The sequence below is a fragment of the Salmo salar genome, chromosome 12 (assembly GCF_965601325.2).
Source record: "Salmo salar chromosome 12, fSalSal1, whole genome shotgun sequence".
In the NCBI taxonomy this organism is placed as follows: Eukaryota; Metazoa; Chordata; class Actinopteri; order Salmoniformes; family Salmonidae; genus Salmo; species Salmo salar.
Genome location: NC_138302.1, coordinates 20,993,941 through 21,008,680, shown reverse-complemented (window position 1 = coordinate 21,008,680; position 14,740 = coordinate 20,993,941). Strand labels below are relative to the sequence as shown.

At 42.2% G+C, this 14,740-nt stretch overlaps 1 protein-coding gene across 1 annotated transcript; it reads left to right on the top strand.

Moving 5' to 3' along the window:
- The first annotated feature begins 7,578 nt into the window (after window positions 1-7,578).
- Window positions 7,579-14,534, top strand: LOC106594461 (amine sulfotransferase). The gene is made up of 7 exons (XM_014185831.3): window positions 7,579-7,823; window positions 8,752-8,966; window positions 9,139-9,265; window positions 12,722-12,816; window positions 13,079-13,167; window positions 13,328-13,419; window positions 13,881-14,534. The coding sequence occupies exons 1-7, from the start codon at window positions 7,637-7,639 to the stop codon at window positions 14,045-14,047; spliced, it is 972 nt and encodes a 323-aa protein (XP_014041306.2). The 5' UTR covers window positions 7,579-7,636; the 3' UTR covers window positions 14,048-14,534.
- Window positions 14,535-14,740: the final 206 nt, after the last annotated feature.

Here is a 14,740-nt window from a genome sequence, read left to right as displayed (position 1 = left end):
AGACAGTAGATACGACCCCTCTGTTACCTTGCCAACTAAGGAACTGGCAGTGGATCAAACCATTGTGAGGCAAAGGGTGGGGGGGTCGCAATCTTTTGAAACTTAAAAACGCGCTATTAAGTGTCTATAATCAGCACAATTGCTTTCATTGCGTATTGTTAATATTATTTAAATTACATAGTTATGTTTCAGTGATATATTGGGGGGACAAATCATATTTTCCCCAGGATGGGGGGGTCGTGTCCCCCCCATCCCCCCCGGGATTTCCGCCCCTGCATAGCACCAGGGATATGTGAAAGACAAGCCTGACCTCTCCCCTCTCTGGGCCCCAAGTGACTGAGCCCTAGCTAAGGGAAAAGTGCCACTGCCAACACCAGAATCCAAAGGGATACATTCTAATGACAAGTATCTCACATAAGCATATTATGCAAATAAAACATATTAATTGTCTATGCTTCCCAACTAATTCTGATTCATCTGCCACAGGTGTTATTTTATTTTATCAGATGACATCTAGGGGCCGATTTGGGTACTTCCAATTATTACAGGTCTCTGTAATTATCTCTGGCCCTCTGTCTGGCCTTAGAATATCTAAAATAATCAAATAAGATGAATTTAAAATAAAAAATAGAATGAGAAAGCTGTAAAACATGATTTTAAATACAACCATCAACTAAGTGACTACCATTGGTGTTTAATATGAGGGTTTTAGCATTACATATAATTCATTAAAAGAAATGTACACTCTTGTATTATTTGACTATGTCTTTGTTGTAAATGTGTTGTCAAACTGGTGGCAGTTTTTTAAAAAGTCAACAGCTGGAAGAGTTGCAGAGTTAATTGAAAATAACGCCGTTGTGCTTTTTCCATTAAGTAGGCTAATTTCTCTTGAACCATATGGTTTATCCATTAGAAACTTATGGACAATATGGACACAGATAAAAAAAACATGTATACTATATATGAATATCTTTTTTTAATGTTATTTGAGAATAAATTACCAAAGTTACCATATATGACCAATTATTTAGCCAAATTAATTACCAAGATTCCGGCAACTTTGGTAAATTACTGGTAGCTTTGCAACCCTAGTGAGTAACCATCTAACGTCAAGTTGTAAAATCCCGAACTTCCACTTTAAGTCACACCAATGTCACAGTTATGGGACATTCAAATATCTTCTTCTTCTCTCTCTCTCTCTCTCTCTCTCTCTCTCACACACTCTCTCTCTCACACTCTCTCTCTCACACTCTCTCACTCTCTCACACTCTCTCTCTCTCACTCTCTCTCTCTCTCTCTCACACTCACTCACTTTATCCTTCTCTCTCCCTCCGTCACTCTCGTTAAAGGGCTGGTAGACCCTGATTAGAATGCGGGGGAGTGAGCCACTGCTGAACATTTTTAATATATTGATTACCCCCTTAACAGAGAGAGAAAAAGAGAGAGAGAGAGAGGGAGCGAGAGAGAGAGAGTAAAGAGGGACACTGAGAGGAAATGGTCCAAACAGTGAGTAGAGGTAAGTAGCCCAATACTATTAGCAACACACACACACAACACACACTCACGTACACCCAATGTGTGGATACTGCACTGCTCTGTCCAGGCCTATATGAATTCCTCATATGAACATCACAAGTGTCGGGGCTCCGTGGTCACCATGGTAACAGGTTCAGGGGGGCAGTGCCATGGTGTGTGTGTTTGACTGTGAGTGTGTATATATGTGTGCTATGACTGTGTGCGCAAGTGTGTGTGCAACTGTGTGTGGTGTATGTGTGTATCTGCATGCAATGTGTGTGTGGTTGTGTGTGTTTGTGCTGCTGCACCGTCCAGCTGTGGTAAAGAGAGAGAGCGAGAGAGAGAGCGAGAGAGAGAGCGAGAGAGAGCGAGAGGAGAGAGAGAGAGAGAGAGAGAGAGAGAGAGAGAGAGAGAGAGAGAGAGAGAGAGAGAGAGAGAGAGGGTTGGGACCACGGGATGGGATGCCAACAAGAGGGGTCCACAGAAAAACATACAAATGTGCTGACTGCTCAGTTTCCATGGGAACGGCCCCTCCCCCTTCTCCCTCCCTCCTTCCCTCCTCATTGCACTTGCTAAAGCATGATGAGCCTTGCTCATACATCTCACCTTGTCTTAATAATGTCTGTCTGTGTATTCCTGGGAGTGCTCACGCATTGTTGTCTTTATTTTTCAGTTGTGTTTACGCAATCATCTGACATCACAGTTCTGTGTGTGTGTGGACCCTCCCTCCCCTCACCCTCCCTCCCTCCCTCTGTCCCCTCACCCTCCCTTCCCTCACCCTCCGTCCATCCCCTCCCTCCCTCCCCTCACCCTCCCTCCGTCCCCTCACCCTCCCTTCCCTCACCCTCAGTCCGTCGCCTCCCTTCCCCTTCCCTCCCTCCCCTCAACCTCCCTCCCTCCGTCCCCTCACCCTCCCTTCCCTCACCCTCCGTCGCCTCCCTTCCCCTTCCCTCCCTCCCCTCACCCTCCCTCCGTCCCTTCACCCTCCCTCCCTCCCCTTACACTCCCTCCGTCCCTCCACCCTCCCTCCCCCTGCACACTGAACTACTAGAAATGCACCTTTTAAAGACATTCTCAGAGATCCATCCAGGATAGACACTGCGAATGTCAGGTTATGTCAATTACCCTTAAAAAGCACCCGTGACATCTCAATGCGTTAGTCGGTCAATGCGTTTCCTCAGTCATTGAATCATGGCCTATGGTTCTGTGGTTTCATCCACATCCTCCACTAAAACCTGGGGTCACACTGCAGCCCTATGGATGTTCAGTGAAACTGCAACACAAAACTTGAAAATGACATTTCCATAAGAAAATGTGTGTGCTTGCCAGTCTTGAAGTATTTCTGGTTGTGAAATAGTAGAAGTAGTGGTAGTGACTGCAGTAGAACATATTGTAGTAGTAATGGTAGTAATATGGTTGTTATAGGTGTCATGACGTGGCCCTTTCTGGGGGTAGATCGTAGCTTCCCCGTTTCTCACTCTCTCCTACTCCCAGGTTCTGTTATCTCAGGTCGTAAATTCCTGGTGGAGACTCTCTCCCCCTTTTCATGCATAGAGAGAGACCACAGAGTGAACAAAGGATTTCGCATGGCCGAACTCCTAAATCCCCAAAATGGGAAAATGAAACTCTATGTCCACTTGTGAGAATGTGGGAAGGGTCCGTGGACACTTAAGGGACAGTTTTGTTGAGTGTGATTCATTTGGTGACCTCACGATGGACATGAAACACATGTAATTATATCTTTGAATGTGTACATTTCTCAATTATGGCATTTGCATCTAATTCTTGTATAAAATGAATGAGTAAAGTTGAAACTATTTGTGAAATGATGTAATGTGACGTTAACCTTTAATTTTGAGAGAATTGTATTCCCTGTAAAGTTTAACTAGTCAGTGGCCACGCCCCCGTGAGCACAGACATGATCTGGCGTCATGGAACCACCTTTTCTATTGTTACGAATAAAACCCGCTCCTGAGGAAATCCTCTTCAGACCACGCATACCTCAGTGTAAGCTGAGGTGGCAGAGGTTTGAGTACCAAGACTAAGCAAACCCACAGCGGGAGCTGTGATTGCGAATAGTTGAGTACCAAAACTAGAAGACTATGCAACGTGGAGCATTGGCTACACGGCTGGAAATGGTTCAACTCTGAGACTATCGATCCCTACAGAATAAGACAACATCTTAGATACTAATTACTAGTCTGCAGCTAGAAATTACATAAACCTGGGATGCGAATTCCGACAACCGCCGAAACATCTACTCTAAGAACAATGAACGCCTGACATATCCATTACAACAGACACTATCAGGAGCCGCCGAAAGAGCTACCACCATGAGTAACCAGAGACTCTCTGATGAACTGACTCTCCCGCAGACGGACCAACGATTCCAACAGAGAAGACAACAACGACATATGGGCGTGAATATATTGATTGCAATTATTCCCAAATGTGCGAGCGTTCATGTGCAAAGGAGTAGCATTTCAATTAATATAATTATCCACTGTGTGTAGTGATCCTGTCATAGTCCGTGTATGTAGGTGGCAGGGAAGTCAGGCGCAGGAGAAAACAGAGTGGTTTAAAAATGGAATATTTATTTCCAAAACCAACGTAGAAAAGAATCCGGGTAAAACAATAACCCGTCGCACACCGATATAGAAACAACACGTACATAACAAACAAACAATCACCGACAGAGAAATGAGGGGAATCAGAGGGTTAAATACACAACATATAATTACTGGGATATGAAACAGGTGTGTAAAGAGACCAGACAAAACCAATGGAAAATGAAAAACTGATCAATGGTGGCTAGAAGGCCGGTGACGTCGACCGCCGAACACCACCCGAACAAGGAGGGGCATCAACTTCAGTAGAAGTCGTGACAGATCCATTTTGTCTTTCCCGCTCTTTCTCAGTCAACACCCCCTTCCCTTTGTCCACCAAGCCGTCATATCGGTTTAGCCCACTAGTTCATCTTCCCTATCATTGTTAGTAACCAATATCTACTGTTTGTTTGTTTATGCATTTCTGTGATTAGTAAATAAATGATTAAGCCAATTGGCGTATGGGTGATTCATAGTAAAGGCTGGGATCGTGCAGATAACCAACAATTTACAACGTTCAGATGAGACTGATGTAAGGTAAAGAATAATTCATTAATAGAAGACTAATTGATCAGATATTAAAATATCTGAAGAGTTATATTCAGAAAATTATAACTTTGTAATCTGAAGATTTTCCGTGGTGCCCCGACTTCCTAGTTAATCACATTTACATAATTTGTTTAATCACGTATTATTAATTACAGAGAATTGATTTGATAAAATAGCAGTCTTCACATTTAAGGATGCCAAAGACACGACATAAGCTATGGGTTGGTTATGGTGACCTATTTTGGGGGTGTTTGTAGGTGGGGAGTTAGTATAGTGGGCTAGTATAGGGTGCTAGAGTGAGTACTACAGCATCTTAATGTAACAGCTGTCTTCAGGAATGGACCAAGGCGCAGCGGGAATGTGGATACTCATATTTTAATTCAAAAAAGGAGTAAAGCATCCACCGGACAAAAACAATACACGACAGCAACAGTCTTGCAGGCACACAAAACGCAATGCAAGAACAACTACCCACAACTACCCCAAAGAAAAACACACACTACTATATAGGACTCCCAATCAAAGGCAACTCAACACACCTGCCTTCATTTGGGAGTCCAATCACCCACACAACATTTAACACACACAAACCCCCTGCCACATCCTGACCAAAACTAACACAATTACGCCCTCTGCTGGTCAGGACGTGACACTTAAGCCATATAATCTGTTTTTAAGCTCTCTGTTGGCGGGAATATAAAAGCTATAATGTGTGTTATGAAGCTTTTGGTGGTAGAAAAAAATTATCCAATGATGGTGGATACAGTGAAGACTGGATGAGCAGCGCAGGTAGATAGTAGCCTGTGGACAAAGGAATATGTTGCTAGTTGCATTACAGGTTTAATAGCTCCAAGCAAGAACATATTCTTCACCAGGTACTGTGTGGAGATTGCTTTACCAGTTCTACAGCTTCAGGCAAGAACACGTTCTAGGCCAGGAATGGAGATGGTCCGTCTACTTCACATACATCTTACTGGATTATAAATCAACTAAAACTTTGTAATAATTCAGTAAGAACACGACTGTAATTTGACACATTTGTTTGTCTTACTGCACAGCAAGCACATTGATAACTAGAAAATGACGGAAAGGTCTGTGCTTGCAAGTTGTCTTGAAGTATTCATCGTTGTGGTAATGACAGCAGTAGTAGTGGTTTTAGTAGTTATGCAGTAATAGGGATGTCATAGGCTATGGGTCAGTTCAAGTCAGGTAGTAATGGTTTTAGTAGTTACGCAGTAATAGGGATGTCATAGGCTATGGGTCAGTTCAAGTGAGTTATTTTGGGGTTGTTTGTAGGTGTGGAGTTATTATAACTGGACTTCGTCTCGGGCCTAACAACACCCGTGCCAATACATCCTTAAAACAGCGTCTTCTCTGGCGTTATCACTTAACACCCGTTGGGCCTCTGGGTTTGAAAACACTGCACTGGTAGTGTGAAAAATATAAAAAGTTTAAAAATATATTTTCAAGCAACCTGAAGACAGTCCGCCTGTGCTTTTTTAAAAGTTGTTTTGGTGTTGGTAGCTAAGGGATCAAGAGCAGTGGTATATCCAAATATTTCCCGTTGAAGCCGATGGAGCTTTTATATTTCAAAAAGTATAAATGGTATCAAAAGGCTGTATACAAGCAACCTATTTCAGAGGGGTCTGCCCATTTTAAAGTTTAAATGGCGTTTCTACATTAAACAGTTGAAGACAAGTTACAGTGGACATTTTTACCATTTAAGTCTATGGCCATTGAAATGCATTGGGATTTATACAAATAGTATAAAAGTATAAGTAGTAACAATGGGCACCAATATATTGTTTGATATGAGCAAGGCATATCGTGATATCAGTTTATCCATGCTCTTAACCTACACTACTCTGTCAAATCGAATACATGTTAATGCATGAACAAAATCCTCTCAATTTAGCATAATTAACAGCCTGCTGATGAGCCATCAATGGACTTATCATTGTATTCAAACTGGTTGGGTAGGTTACGCTTCCAGAACATTCACACATGCCTCTATCACATACACTACAGTTCAAAAGTTTGGGGTCACTTAGAAATATCCTTGTTTTTGAAGGAAAAGCAAATGTTTTGTCCTTTAAAATAACATCAAATTGAACAGAAACACAGTGCAGACATTGTTACTGTTGTAAATGACTATTATAGCTGGAAACGGCAATTTTTTTTATGGAATATCTACATAGGCGTACAGAGGCCCATTATCAGCAACCATCACTCCTGTGTTCCAATGGCACGTTGTGTTAGCTAATCCACGTTTATCATTTTAAAAGGCTAATTGATCATTTAGTAATGATCATTTAGTAATATGTAATTTCATTACATATTAACCATACCAATTGCATAATTGGCCTATCATTGACCATTCACATTACACAAAATGTTTGAAGCGTGCGCTCCAGGCCGCGCTCCGCGATAATAACTTCAAACAACAACTGATGGCCCACTCTCCCGATCGCAACAGATAGTTCAGATGAAAGTTCAGATGAAAGGTAACAGAGTCGGTGGACTTATGTGGATTCATGGACGCACAGAACTTCTGGATTTGACAGAGTGATGGAAGAGAAAGCAGCGCGATCAGGTGATGGTGATTTCCTCCTTTTATGGAGTGGAGATCTGTCGGATATTTCCACCTGACCTAATTAAAGCGCCCCTGGCCAAGCTGAGTAAGTGGCAAAGAATTAAAGGATTATTCCACCAACTCCATGGGCTTTTTCTACAACTGGTGTTATTAGGTTGGTGGATAGTGATTGATTGAATTAATGAGCCAATTTGACAGATGCACACTTTCAGAAAGCATTTAATAGGCACAGACAGACTTGTAAACGTCCTCCTCTCTTCTTCCCCTCCTCCTTTCTCCTCCTCCTCCAACCTGAAGAGTAGAAAGACCTGGATATAACAGATACCTTTCAGTTCTGCCGCTCTCATTCCTCACCATTGTCTGGCCAACTGTCATGTTTCACTCTCCAGACCACACCTCTCCCCCATCAGTGGAAGGGCTGGACCTGTTCAGTCCCTACCTGTTCACACACAGGGGGTACAACTTTACCGTGGGGGAGACCGACCCCCAGTACCTCGACTCCCTCCAGAGCTTTGAGATTCAAGAAACGGACATTTTCCTCGTCTCCTACCCCAAATCAGGTGAGTTTGTGTTTGTGTGTGTGTGTGTGTGTGTGTGTGGTAAAAATTATAAGAAAAACAATCGAGAGATTCACCTGCCTAAGCTTTTGCCACACATTTTTAGGACCGGTTACATGTACAGTAATAAATTTAATACCTCCCAAATGAAAATGTCATCTGTTACGGAGATTTATATCTTGTAAAACGACAGAGGGAACTTGTTGATTTGAATTCCATGTATGTTTTATTACTTAAATGTGGAACAAAATTGCATCATTCAAGTCACAAGTGTGTTCCAAAGTTGATGGGTTTATTGATACCCTCGCCGCTCTTTGGAAGTCACCCTATGAGTTTTCTCTCAGCATGTGACATTGTTGGTAAGGACATAGTTGGTAAGAGCAAGGGGTTGGTTTGAGATTCACGGATCGCCTAGTGAAAGTCCTCACACCCTTTTCAGAGTTGTCACATTTTGCTCAATTAAATTCAAATATAACAATGGATTAACTGGGATTTCCTCCCACTGATCTACTCAACCTTCTCCACACATTCTAAGTAAAATAAACAATTATAGAATTTTACAAAAATGAGATGGTGGTTATTGTTTTTAATGTTGTTTTACCCTGACTGCACCAATAATGTCCCATTTGGGACAACAAAGATGTATGTATAATAAACATAACTTTATTTTCTATGAAAGGACATTTGTCTTGGAAGTTAAAGGGCTGCAGTTTCCACGTCAATTATCACATAATACTATATAAACCCCTCAATATAAGATGTAGTGCAATAACTTTCCTGTGTGTGTGTGTGTGTGTGTGTGTGTGTGTGTGTGTGTGTGTGTGTGTGTGTGTGTGTGTGTGTGTGTGTGTGTGTGTGGGTGTGTGTGTGGGTGTGTGTGTGTGTGTGTGGGTGTGTGCGTTCACCCACGTATGTGCATATGTGTGTATAGGTACGATATGGACCCAGCAGATCCTGGTCCAGGTGGTGGAGGCGGCCTACCCTGAGAGTAGTGGCACCGACCAGAGCTCCACCAACCTGGAGAAGATGCCCTGGCTAGAGTACCCAGACACCCGCCCCGAGCGCCTGCGCCCCGCACCTAGACTTTTCATCTCCCACCTGCCTCCAAACCTCCTGCCCGCCAGCCTGAACACCAAGAGACCCAAGGTACAACCACCAAGCCCAGACATAGAATTACCAGAAAACGGGTAAAGCTCACCCACTAAAGGGGTGTTGGGATAAAGGAAGAAAGACGACTTCCCAGTGTATCTGTGACAAATTACAATAAAGTCATCTTGTTGTTGTCCTCCCCTTCCTCTTCTTCCTCTGTGGTGTTCAGATTGTGTACGTGATGAGAAACCCGAAGGACAATATGGTGTCTTACTACCACTTCTGTCACGTGTGGAGCAAGCTGGAGACACCCAGCAGCTTCCAGGATTTCTTTGACCAGTACCTGACAGGGAAAAGTAAGTTATTGTGACATATTTTCTTTATATGTCATTTCGACCGCGTTTTAACTATATTGTTAGCTTCTTATTAACAAATAGTAATTACCCTTCGCCTCCCTACTTGAGATATTATAATGTTTGAACAAACAGAAATGTTCTAAACTCCTCCTTGTCTCTCTCAGTAACTTTCCACACACAGTCCCTTGTTCGTCCTCCACTGACACGAAGACGTACAGTTATTATACGTCATCAATATGGTCTTATATAGTGACAGGAATAAGTCGATTTTAAACTGGCACCCAACAGTTCTCTCTTGTTTGAATCGTGACTCCATACTGTTCAACATTACATAAACTGTGAAATTGCTTAGAAATAAAACAGAAAATAGAACATGATTAGTATAAAAAGAAAACATGATTCATATTTTCACACTTGATTAATATGTTCACACCTCCGAGGCCTATGGCCTCAGTGTAAATATTGTACAGCCAAGGCTTAAGGCCCTCTTATCGTTGTTATAACCACACCAATCACCCTCGTCATCTCCCCCCATCTTTCATTGTTCCTCCTATATACTACCGATAATTACATTTCAGTTGGAGATGTTCCCTTTCTCTTCCTCTTTCGGGTTCCTAAGAGAGTGATAGTAGAAAAGAAAACTAGGAAAGAGAGAGAACACAAAATATTGAAATGATTATTAAATAGTTACACTCGAAGTTTAACAACATGACGATTCCCACTCTCCCTTATCCTGACTTTCCGCTGGGATCCACAACAAATGAAGGCTTATATACCTCCTCCTGCGTGTATCCAGCCTTCCCCCCTCAGGCTGCATGTTTACTGGTGTTCCCACTCCATGTCATCTGCAGTTCTCATTGGATTCTTACAAATGATTCATTTGTTTTAGAAGCTATCTGCAGGATGAGTGCTCTCCTCACAGTTGAGGGGCAGCGCTCTGTCTCTCCTTACAGCATTTCCGAGTCATAATTAGAACTATTTATAAATTATCCAACACAAATTTCGAATGACAGTCCCTAGTGCTTCACTTAGTCTATCACTCGAATTTAAGACCATCACCTTAGCACAAACCGACAATGGCAGAATGTACATTTACAGAAAGGGATAAATATATACAGTATGTACTACTAATGTTAACATAAAGTATTTTAATCTTATATTTCTAGCATGAACTTTTCTCAGTACAGCCCCAGTTTGTCCCTGTCTTACACTTTCATGAGTGGGATGTTAATGCCAGATCGGTATCTTAATGCTATACATTTCCTATTTTGGGCAACTTTTTGCCGACTTTTACAGACACTGGCCATATTCAACATGTGTTGAGCGTTTGTAAATTCATCAGTTATTCGGCGCTCTGACACACTCAGACGAGAAATCTACTCCGCTCTGAAATCGGAGTAGATAGCCAGAGCGAATTTACGAACGCACCCGAATACGCATGGTGGCATTCTTCTTGCCACTGAGTCTAAATATTTACGCCAGTACATGACTGGACTGTCTTTTCCTCCATGATTCTGCGTAACTTTACTTGCCGAAGGGAGGGTAAAACGGGGGTAGTTCGAGTTTACCCTCCATTACCGTGCTACAGTGCCCATCCTATTAATGCACAAACATTTTAGAGGGTAATTCTACCCCAATGCAGGTGCTTAACACAATGTGCTACAAATTCTCCTTCATACTCTTAACTCCACTTTATTCTCTCGTGAGACCCCTCCTCCTACCTTTCGTCAATAAAGCTATTTCAGAATAAGACAGAATAAAGTTTCTCACCAAAGCGTATTTTTTTGTTTGCGAGGAGTCCTGCCAACTTTAACCTCTTACTTTTTAGAATCCATTCCCCTGGCATTTCACATAGATTATCCAAACCCAAAATCGGTTCTATCCCAGCTACCATAAAGAATGAGCCCGGTATGATTACTGGCTGGACCTATTGTCAATGGCATGGGTTTTAGTTGCATAACTTTTGATTCTGTCCCTGTTACTCAACACTGAACTTAATGCACTTTTTTTTTTGTCTTACGTTTTGTCAATTTGAGCAACAGCACAGAGGCCAAATACCCCTATGCTTTACCCCAACTCCGGTCACGTTCAGGAGTGCTTGCTGTTGCCCACTAGTCAGTGAAGAAAACATCTGCACAGTAGCACTTACTGTACCCCGGAATGAGTCGTCTGAGAGGGCTCGGGTACCGTCTGTATGCACTGTAATTGAGAATGGAGGTTGCGCGTTTCCCCGCCAGTCCCTTTTTTAATGATGCCAGGTAGGCTACTTCGGTTTCATAGCAGCGCTGTGCTTATTTAATATGAGAAGCTGAGAAATAAATACAAGAACACTTGTTTCACTCCAAGCAACAACCACTGTTTGAGGAGCATGCTCTCGCTGCCCAACAGGTGATGCTCTGCCCAAACTCTGTATGCAATGGGCTCTTCAACCCTGTTCCTGCAGCTACCCTGTTCCTGCAGCTAGTGCTTCATTTGGGAAACCAAGTGAAATCGGTTCAGGAACATCGATAGTAACATGTTTTCGCAGTGAAACATTTCACTAAACAGTTGACAACCCCTCTGGGCGCTCCAGAATGGAATAAAGCAGAGAGAGGAGGAAATGGAAACGCATGGTGGTGAGATATAATGTATAGCTAAATCGCCTAGGACAGTACGTTCTCTCCCAGACTTGTGGATAGACATTTTGGAGTGGAGCATAAAGTTAAACATACAAACCAGTATGTATAATAATACAATCCACACAAAGGCGGTTACTCAAATTTGTTTGATTTTGGATTACAGGCAATTATGTACCAGACATCATAAATCAAGAGCCCTCAGGTGTACCCGTCTGCCGCCCTTCAGAGGTTTCTTCACACTTCATCTGTTGACTTGACCTTAAGCCAAATTCCTCACTCCTCCGTAGTTGCATAGGTTGCCTGCCTATTCAGAGACTTTCCCTTCCCCTCCCTTCTTTATCTATCTATTATATAATAACAATGCCATGTTTGAACATGTTGAACTAACAATAACATGTTTGAACAGACACAAACTCCTCCTTGTCTCTCTCAGTAACTTTCCATGCACAGTTCCTTGTTCACGCACCACTGACACCCTAAACACATACAGTTATCATACATGTAGCGTAATCAATACGTTTTTATATAGTGACAGGAATAAGTCGATTTCAAATTGGAACCCAACAAAACATGTCACATAGCAGTACCTGACAGGGAAAAGTAAGGTGGAAACGGGTTGCAGGACTGTGTGCTGTCAAGTGTACAGTGTAACATCAACTGCTCCTTACTCTGTAAACTTTTGTAACTTTTACATGGTTGATATGTGCATAAACAAGAATATGTTTTGTACGCATGATCTCTTTTTGTATATGTTTTTTTGGGGGGGATAAAAGTCAGCCACTGTTAAAGATGTTTTAAGTCCTGTCCAATTGCGTGTGTGTCTGTGTGTTGTTGACAGTGGTGGGTGGATCGTGGTTTGATCACATCCGTGAGTGGTACACCAAGAGAGAGCAGTATGACATTCTCTTTGTCAAGTACGAGGACATGATCAAGGTACAGTAAAGGGTTTTTCTGCATCTCAAATGGAATCCAGGGCCCCCTTGTCAACAGTAGTGCATTAAGTAGGGAATAGGGGGCTATTTGGGAAGCAGACTCAAGCAGTCTGTCTGCTTCCTTGTCGGTCTGTTTCTCCCTCTCTCTCTCTCTGAGAAACACTTTTATGCTGTATGACATACAGGGCAACTACCTAATGTCTGCCTCTCCCTCTCCCTCTCTTCACCCCTCCCTCTCTCTCTCTCCCTCCCCTCTCTCTCAGGACCTGAGGTCAGTGGTGGTGGATATCTGTGATTTCCTTGGGAAGGACCTGACCCCCTCGGCCATTGACCACATTGTTGAGAAGGCCAGGTTGGAACCTGTTGTTTATGTGCTCTATCCTGTCTTTTTGACTGTATTTTGTGTATGCTGCAAAATGAACAGCCTCAATGAGGACTAATCCAATATGATCTGTCTGATTATTCAGGATTGATTGATTGATTGATTGATTGATTGATTGATTGATTGACAGGTTCAAGAACATGAAAAAGGATCCAAAAGCCAACTATGAATTTCTGCCCAAAGACGTGCTCGTTCTGGAGAAAGGACACTTCCTACGGAAAGGTACACACACACACATGAGCAAACATACATACGCACACACACATGAATAAACACACATATGCACACATACATACACACACACATAGTTACAGTAGGAGTGCTGATAAAGGATCAGTTTTCCCTTTTAGATCATAATTGATAAGACGATATGGACAGGTGAGCCCTGATCCTAGATCAGCACTCCTACTGTGAGAGGCTTTATAATTACGGGCCCTGATCCTAGATCAGCACTCCTACTGTGAGAGGATTTATAAATATGGGGCCTGATCCTAGATCAGCACTCCTACTGTGAGAGGATTTATAAATACGGGGCCTGATCCTAGATCAGCACTTGTTTTGTATTGCTTTGGCTCATCTGAATTTATGTGTGTGTGCGCGATGTGCATCTGCGTGCGCATGTGCGTCCGTCTGTATGTCCACGTGTGTGTGTGTGTGTGTGTGCGTGCATGTGTTCTGCACAGGTACCATAGGAGACTGGAAGAACTCGTTGACGGTGGCCCAGAGTGAACACTTTGACCAGGTGTTTGATGAGAAGATGAAGGACCTGCCTCTAAGGTTCACCTGGGACATCAACCAACATCACAGAGCCACCCAAACCATCGGTCCCAGAGGTCACCTGTCACTATAGATCTGAATAGAACATGGATGGGTTCCAAATGGCACCCTATTTCCATATACAGTATAATACACTACTTTTAATCAGAGCCATATGGGCCCTGGTCAAAAGAAGTGCACTATATAGGGAATGGGGTGCCATTTGGAAAACAGGCCATTTGTCACTATAGCATTTAATAAAAAATGTGTCACTGTGGAATCTAGTACAACACTTGTCACTATAGATGTATATAAAACAGATGTCACTATAGAATCTAATAGAACATGTCACTATACAATTATATAGAACTTAATATAACTGTTTTAATTGAATAGAACTTCATAATTGAATCGAGTTGAATAGAACTGAACAATTGAATAGAACTGCATAATTGAATATAACTGTATAATTGAATAAAGTTTAATAGAACTGTATAATTGAATCGAGTTGAATAGAACTGTACAATTGAATACAGTTTAATAGACCTCTATAATTGAATAAAGTTTAATTGTCATAATTACAGCCGTGTTGAAGAGACTAAACTGCAGCAGGTGAAATGTCGATACTCATCTTTTTAATATATAAGAGCAAAGTATCCACGGGAAAAACAATAAACAAAAACGACTAACAACAGGCTAACATGCTACGTCCATACCAAAGACTAGCGGTGTTAGCACAACCACCCACAACCCCAAGTGACAAACATACTCCTAATTATATGACTCC